At 46.2% G+C, this 8,705-nt stretch overlaps 1 protein-coding gene across 13 annotated transcripts in view; it reads left to right on the top strand.

Annotated features, from left to right (window-relative positions):
- Window positions 1-4,781: 4,781 nt before the first annotated feature.
- dock4b (dedicator of cytokinesis 4b) overlaps window positions 4,782-8,705 on the top strand; it is an 88,977-nt gene continuing 85,053 nt past the window's right edge. For all 13 annotated transcript variants that reach the window (XM_078101779.1, XM_078101776.1, XM_078101775.1 and 10 more), the window contains exon 1: window positions 4,782-5,035. In XM_078101779.1, the coding sequence (XP_077957905.1) occupies window positions 4,999-5,035 (37 nt within the window). In that variant the 5' untranslated portion in view covers window positions 4,782-4,998. The remainder of the gene's footprint in view (window positions 5,036-8,705) is intronic.

Below are 8,705 nucleotides of genomic sequence, written 5' to 3'. Positions count from 1 at the left end.
CATGCACTGGAAGCACACTGCCTCGGCGTGTTGATCTGGACCTGCCTGCTTACAGCTGTTAAAATCTACGTTTTTCCAAACAATCAACTGATATTCTTTGCACACACGTCATGTTTTATTTCTAGTCCCAAAGCATTGCTTTTAAGTTATGAAATACGACTGGTTATTATTCCTGTGTGTGCTGCGAGGAGCTGAGACAAACATGTGGGCCAGTGGGTAGGTGTGTGCAGGGGACGCATTACACTAACACATACAGCCATTGATGACAGCCATCTGTCCAGCATGTATCTGTGTGTGTTTGCGTGCATGTGTGTATGTGCAATTGTGCATACACTTGCAATCACGATGAGTTTTTTTTCGCTGGTGGGTGTAGGGGTCCAGGTGGCTGTGTATTGTCATATTGCGCCCACAGTGTGCAACAGCACGAGGCACGTGGGAGCCCTGCAGACCATGTTAATCATAAAAGCGCATTCCTAGATGCCCAATCTGCATCTTGGTAACATGAATCTAAAGACAGTTGCTCAGTTGGCCGCCGCGTGTTTACCATACGGTAAAGACACCTATCATCCCCATGGACAAGGGCCCTGACAGTCATGCAGTGCAGGGGAGGCGTTTGAGTAAAATTGTCTTGATCGGTACTTGGGTGGCAAAGACCACGTGATATATTTTGTGGTATAGCTGAAGAGCCCGTCTGTTTAGGGGCTCGCTGCCGGAAAAGCGGAAGAAAAAAGACCACTTCTTAGGCTAAAAGGAGATAATAGATGAGGTTTGGTGTAAACAGGGCAGAGCAGCTCCTTTTGACTCCACTTGTTGATATCTTGATACGCGATCTGGGTTCAGATCTCATGGGAAACAAAGATCTCTTGAGGTGAAATCTGAAACATTGTGTAACTGAAGTAGCAAAGATTTATTTCCGAATGGAAACAGCAGTTGGAAACAAGCTGTCGCTGAAAATAAGGGAAAAATGATTTAAGCGACTGAAGTGACTCAGAGGTTTGTTGATAGTAAACATTTGAGGTGTATCTGTTAAACTAGATTAGAGAGAACATGGGAGGAATCGCAGTGCTCTTCAGTCCTTTGATTCCGATAGTGAACACTCACAGGTGACAGGATCCATCTCTGGACACATCATAGCTTCTGAGGCACATCAAATCATGACAAATCCCCCCATTGGTGTACTCCGTCATGACGCAGAGGAGGGAGACGGAGGAAGTCTATTTTTACTTCCACCCAAAACAAGGTGTGAAGGCCCAGCGGAGAAGAGGCAGAAGGTTGAGCTGATGTGCTCCTCTCATCCAGTCTCATCGTTCATGGGGTTCAGATATACGTCAAGAATCATGCGCACATGTTTAGCGATGCCCAGGTTTGAATTATCAACTCCAAATTTGAATGTATCCATGATTTTATGACTTGTCAGATACATGTTTTTCTCTCACAGCGCTTGTATAGTTTATAGATCCCACATTGGCTACTATGTATTGTAAACCATGTGAGTACATGATATGTGTTAATATTGGCCCTATTATATCCCAAATAGACATTACACATTATATAGAAAGGACAAAGGACTCATTTATTGTGAAGCAACAGTTTTAATGCTGCTAGTAATTAAGGCCACTATTCCTTTATGAATAATCTTCATTCAATGTATTGGGATGTGAAATGGATCCTTTTTATTGTAAAATGTACAGGGGTGTTGTTCTTGCGAGGCAGAACCCATTTTCACGGCTATTTATAGCCCGTCTCCACTGGAGGTGAGGATATTGCTTATATGTGTGCGAGCTAAGGGAGGCATACGTCCCCCTTCCCCCCCACCGGCCACACCCACCCCACATGACCCGCACTTCCTGGTGTGAATTAAATCAAAGCTGATAAGTGCTTAGAAGAGGTGATAGGCAGTGGTCTCTTGAGATAAGCCAGTGCCGTTTTTTGCTCCAACCGACCACATCAACCTTGTGTAGTTCCCCTTTTTGACAAATAAACCAGCTTGCAGTTATAGTGTGTTGTCCAAAAGGGGGGGAATGAAAGAACATGAAAAATAAATCAGGGTTTTCCTTGGATGAAAACTGAATGCTATAATTTGGCTTTAACACGCATCACCGACCGTGTCGTCTTGCATCTCCTTTACAACTTGTTTGATTTCAGGAGCAGTGGAGTCCTGTTTGAGTTGGCCATTTTAAAATACATGCGTCACACATGCCGTCGTTATATGTGGTCGCCGGCCAGAGATAAAAAGAGGCTGATGGTTGAGTGGTTGGAAATGCTGAGCAATCTTCATAGTCCGTCTGGGCTGGTGGGGAACTGTCTGTGTGAAATGACCGTCTCCGTCCTCCTTCCATCCTCAGTCACGCTCTCAGCTACGACGCCCTGCGGGGGTCATATGGGACCTGATGAAACTCTGAGGCAACACGAGGATGTGTATAAGCGCCGGGGAGGGGCGACAGATAAGAGGAAAGGCAAGTCGAGGTGAAAAGATAAAGGGAAGGAGGAATCAAACCCTGATGGGAATGCTGTGCATCTCGAGCTGTCCTCAGTCCACCCCCCCCCCCCCCCCCCCCAAAAAAAAATTCCTTCAAGCGCGTGTTTAGTGAACACATATGAAACCTTTGATCTGCCTTTTTCATACCCCACCCTCATCATCGCCCCCTCAGCTGCACTTTAGCGTGTCCCTGTGAGCCTGAGGCCACAGAGGCACATGGTTTCACATCACTGACATCGAAAGGACACTAAACATACAATAGATGAGTCTTTTTTAATCAACAATAGCAAAATGGTTTAAGGGATGTTTATTGTTGGATCTGTTGGCACTTTGGCCCAGCCTGATCTCAGACAACTGCTTGATGAACGGTCATCAAACTTTGTACAAACTTCCATCGTCCATGACCATTTGGATTTTGGTAAGAATTTGAATCATCCCCATCATCTAAAAAAAAGCTCTCCTATGATACTATTTGCTATTGGTTGAGTGTAAACAGATGTATTTTAGGGGCAGTGATAAAATGAATTAAATGACCATTATTTTAAATTATTGCATTCACACTCTAAAACGCTACATCATTTCAGTATGGTCCCATTTAACTGTAACGCCTTTCTTTTCACAAGCAAAATGTGACTAAAAGAGCAGGCTGGCTCCTGTCCTCGCAAGGATGAATCCATTGGGTTTCAAATCCTACTTTGCTCCCCAGTTTATGATTTATTAATATGTGAAGTAGACCATTCCAACACACATGCCCTTAGCCCACCCTTTACCCAAACACCCCGACCTCTCCAATCAGAAATATCGAAAGAGGCCGAATGGGGATAAAGCGCTGCAACACGGATACGCAAATGAATCCAGCTCTGTCCACCCTATCTGCACCTGCGAACACAACATGTATTTACTCGTCATGCTGCATTGTTGTGTACAGAGAAGGGGAACGGGTCAGATAGGAAAAGGGGATGACATGCCGTAAGCAGACGGTATGTACTTTGCTTTCTTATAGCACATCCATTCATAATTCACCATGCAAACTACAAGGCTGGATGGGTGAGTGGACATAGTGATGTGAGACGCAGAAAAGAAAGCCACATTTGACACTTCAAAGCATTTTAATGCACCATTCGCAGCTCGGGAAATGAGCGTGCATTAGAATGGGTTTTAACAAATAATCCTTTGTAGTCAACACAACACCAGCTACACCCAGACAGAGTTAGTGGGGAATGAAAGAAAAAGGGGTGGGGTTGGGTTTGCATGGGTGCTATGGATTTATTAGATGTTGAGCATGCAGCTTGTAAAAAATGTGTGACATCGTGTGTACGCGCTCACCCCCATATGCAACACAGGCCCTCACAAACTCAGCCCATCGTGCACATAAGCAAACACAAGGCTGTGTGTTGATCACTTTCCCTTTGGCTTTGGAACTCCCTTCAGTTTTCTGCTTCCTCTCATGATGTCTCATGTATGTTTCATGAACCAGTTGTCCCAGTAGAAGGCCTGTGGATTCATAATGGGATTCTCTGCTGTTACAAGGTCATGCTCAACTAATACCCTGAAATGATGGGCCTAATATCTAATGTGAATGTGTCTGTTGTTGTGTTGTTATTAGAGGAATATGAGAACTTCCCTAGAAAACATTTTTTTAACAATATAGAAACCATATAAACAGAAGAATACTTCGGATAGAATGTGATATTCATTTCCACATCGATGTCAGTGGGTAATACTACAAATCCCAGAAGGCATTGCTCTCGTTTTTCGTACTCAGGGCATGTCGCTGCATTCAAGTACTCCTCGGAATTTCTAATCACATCTCGCTGCTGGCAATCAAGTGACTGTGATATAACGTTAAATTGGTAAAAACACCTGCGTGAGTCTATGTTTGTATTAATGAAACAGGCCGTTGCTGTGCTGTGGCAGAATGAGGAGGACTTATATAAGTTGCCATCATTAAATTAATTGTTTTATAGCAATGCTTCACAACAGTGTGTGTATAGTTGTGCTTGTGGTAAAGGTCATTAATGTGGCAAATTATGCTGTTGCTCAGCAGAAAATATAAAAAATATGATGAAAAAAAACAAAATCATAAAAGTGGTCTGGGAAGCCAGCAGTTTAAACTGGGAGCATAATTGTGCGTTAATGCTAAACTAATAGTCTACTCTAGTGGCATATTTTCTTCTAATAGTTTACTAGCGAACTTTGCTTTTCCATCAAAAAGGGGGAATGTTCGTGGTACTAGACCTCATGCTCTCTGTCGGGAGTTAACAGGACAATCTCACTCAAGCGCGCCGTCTTTTTAGTCTTCACATTTCCTACAGCACGGAAAGGCAGCACGTCTCCGTACCACTACGAGCAGCAGCAGCAGCAGCAGCGGCGCTTCCCCCCCCCCCCCCCGGTAACCCTAAACAATGCCTCCTGCTACAGACCGGAGGAGAGCACCCAACTAGAATGCGTTACACGGCACCCAGGAGCTGCATTTCCCCGCTATTCCGTCCGCTCACTTAAATGTGCCGAGCGTAAACATGTGGATACCCACGGACCACGAGAAATACGGCGTCGGTGAGTATTTTTTTTTCTTCTTCTTCTTCTCGTGTTTGAATGATTCTGATTCTGTCGGAGCTGCTCGTCCTCCGCGTTCACTCAACGCTCCAGTTGCGGGGCACGCGTGAGCGCGCGGACCCCTCGGAGGGCTCCTTCGAGGTGACCCTCGCGCGCTCCACCGCGAATGATGATTTCCAGCGTTTTGAGTTTGTTTCGTGGATTATCAGCATCGGTTCCCCCTTTTTTCCTCCCCTAAACAGCCCGTGATGAGCGCTTGGATTTCATCCGACTGCCACATTGCAGAGCATAGGGTTGTCTCTGACACCCCCCTCCTCCCCCACGGTGTGCTCATATGGACACCCACATATCCATTTATTTATTTTTTGTTCCCCCTTTCTCGCGACCCCTCTCCCCGCTTCCCATTTAATATTAAAAAAAAATAAAAAAATAACCAGCGGTCTATCTTTACTCGGAGGCTGTTTTCTCAAGCGTTGTGTTGTGTGTGTTTGAATGGGGGTGAATATCAGCTGTGCCTCGAAAGAAATACAAATGTGCGAAAATCAACAAAGAAGGGGAGCAGTTTTTTTCTTTATTTTATTTCAGTGGAAGTGGAAGTGGGAGTGAGGCCGCAGTGGACCTTGAGGGGTCCCCGGTGATGTGTGTGTGTGTGCGCATTGTTCCGGGCATGCTCGGAGGCTTTGGATGAAAACCTAAAGTGAGACAAACAAGCGAACGAAGCCAAATGTAGAGGATGGAAAAACAAAGATCCCACACACACTTTTTTTTCTTCTTCTTTTATTTTATTTGCACGTCTTTACGCGCAAATTATGTCTCATCATTCTATTCCCCAGAGATGTTGTTTCTTCTCCCCGAGGGTGTGATGCCCCGGTCCCCCACATCATCCAACTGCCTCCCCGAGAAAGCAGCCGATCATCATATTTTGTAATCTTTGCATGATGCCAGGTCGAGAAAAAACAAAAACAAAAGTGGCGATGTGATGTTCTACTTTGTGTTGCTTCATTGTGCTCTCTTTCCTCTCTGGTCACATGATACAACAAGCCTCCCGGGAAGTTATAAATATTGTTTACCGTCCACAAAATGCCACCTTGCCACCGAGACCTGAAATCAGTGAAGCTCAGTGAACCAGAAACTGTCCTTTGGCCTCTCTCTCCGTCACACTCGGTGGTGTGGTCACTTGACTGCTGAATGTCCCCCTGCTGTGGACTCGTTTCTCTTCTGTGTGTGTGTGTGTGTGTGTGTGAGTGCTGAAGCCCTGATACTTCCAGTCACTGTGCAGTTTTTATTGTACTTAATCCGCGAAAAGGGCAAAGTCCCCAAGAGCTCATAGTTCTCATATAATTGGATAGGACCGAATTAATTTATTCAATTTAGCTTCCTAAACCCATCCCTCTAAGTTCATTTGACTGTATGAAAGGAAGACGTTTAGTTTTGAAGGCTAAATACGCGCCATTGTCTGGTTCTGTTAATTGGATTAAGTTTATTCGCAAATGCCGTATTTCTCCCGCAGTGACATTAATGAGATTTATTTAGTCACTGGCAGTGATCTGGTTTTTTTTTTTTGGCGACGTGGCACATCTTTGTTGCCCGGTCTTTGTTTTTTAGGAAGGAACTAGGATGTTTTCCTGTTATGCAACCCGGGCTGTGTGATACACAACCACACACACACACACACACACACACGTGCGCGCATGTCACAGTCCACTGAAGCCCAGATTTTGTGCAGACGTTCCAAAATTGCTTATTTTTAGCGATTTTATTTAAATCCCTGGGGAATATGGGAACATCTCACATTACAGAAGCTTGTGATGCTTCAACTTTCTTTATTTTATTTTGACTTAAAGTCAATAAAAGTGCTTAAGCAAAGTCGCAGAAACGGTTGAGTAAAGTTCCGCTTCCAGTTCCTGTTGGAGAGATGTGAGGGACGGGGGTTTCCACAGCGGGTTGACCTGACGAGCACTTCTTGGGAAACTGACACAAATCTATGATTTAATGCTCATAAGACAATCTCCATCCATGGAATACTTTAGTTTCACTCCGCCATAGAATGCGTAATGTCCAAGTCCACTTATTTTACAGGCGACATGGATAAATACATGTTTATACATGTGGCAAAATAACCTCTCACCAGCAGTGACCTTTGATCCCCAGATTGAGTCTCACCCTAAATTATTCACGGCAGGAGGAGCAACTGTTGCCCTTTCACAGGCCTCCGCACTTCATAGCAACGCTCCACCTGAAAAACGCTCGTTTAATCACACCGCGGCAGAACCAACGTCATTGATCCGCCCCGTTGTTTCTTTTTACCTCCAGTCCCGTGGGGGCCTCTCGTGATGAATACCTACGCCGGGCAATTACTGTGATATCTAAATATTGCTTCAAGTCAGTCCCCGATTTAGCCATTATAAAAATGTAATCTCCTCCAGGTGCTTCCAGCGAACATTTGATCCCCCTTTTGACGGGAAGGGCCGGCAACCTAAAAGGGCCTTGGATCCCTGCGGGAACTTTTGATCTCCAGCCAAATCAAGAGGAGATCAGAACACCTCGCTGCGTAATTGGAAGGTTGCGGCTTTTGATGTCGATTGGCCTTACTACCAGACGGGGGGCCACTGCCATTGATGAAATATGAATGGCGTCTCGGCGAGCTCGTGTTAAGGTGCCCATTAGCCCACCAGTGGAGTGATTGCTGCTTTTTAACCTGAGGCGAGAAGCTCTGAAGATTGATGAGGTGATGTTAATATCTGACTCTTAAATGGACTCTGCACATGGGGACATTAGGGTTGATGTCAAAGTCACGTTTTTGCCAACACAAAAGAAGGGGTTAGGTTTTTTCCTAGAGGAAAAAAAAAAGATATGATTTGGAGGATTAACGGCTAAGACTAAACAGCGAGCCGACTGGATGACAGATGTACCCAAGAATATCGCTCAAATGCGTAATGGATAATCTGCAAGAAACGCCAACCCACTTTGACTGAATGACCCACTGCGGAAAGTTCCCATAACAGGGAGGGGGGGAGCATTGTGTCGCGTTTAGAGTCAAAGCGGTGTCCAAGCTGCAGACAGACAGACAGGGCGAGGCCTTCCTCCTCATTAAGAACCTCTGATACAACCAACCACGCGTGTCATTGCTCATCATAACTCGGCGGCGTAATTAAACCGTTTTAACGAGCCGGCCTGGATCCTCCGCAGGCAGCCGGGGAGGCTTCTTCCCCTTCCCCTTCGCGCTCGTGCCCTGTTCTTTTGGAGGGTTGTGGGCGGGGGAAAAGAAGGCGAGCGGCGGCATCAGATTGAGCGCAGATTGTCTTTTACCTGCTCCCCCAGGGCTGACGCCGCTGGTTCCTTCCCATGGGGGAATGATGTCCCTGTGTCGGATGGGGGGGGGGGGTTTGAGGGTGCCGGCGCGTGTCAGGGGTGGACTCACTCTGTCGTGTGTGGGGAGGAGGGTGGGCGGGCGTCCCGAATTCATCCCCTCCTCGGGGGGATTAGCAGGTTGTTTTTTGGGGGGGCCCGAGGCCCCAGGCCCATTCCACCATTATACCCATGATTCCCTAATGCAGCGAGCCCCAGTGCGATGTGGGAGGGTTGTGGGGGGCGTGGTGAGGTAATTGCCTCCTCGGCTCCATCCGCAGGAGATGGCGTCCCTTTCTCCCCTCTCCCCCTTTTCCACCAC

Source organism: Gasterosteus aculeatus, chromosome 4 (assembly GCF_964276395.1).
Source record: "Gasterosteus aculeatus chromosome 4, fGasAcu3.hap1.1, whole genome shotgun sequence".
NCBI lineage: Eukaryota > Metazoa > Chordata > Actinopteri > Perciformes > Gasterosteidae > Gasterosteus > Gasterosteus aculeatus.
This window is presented reverse-complemented; position numbering and strand designations above follow the sequence as displayed.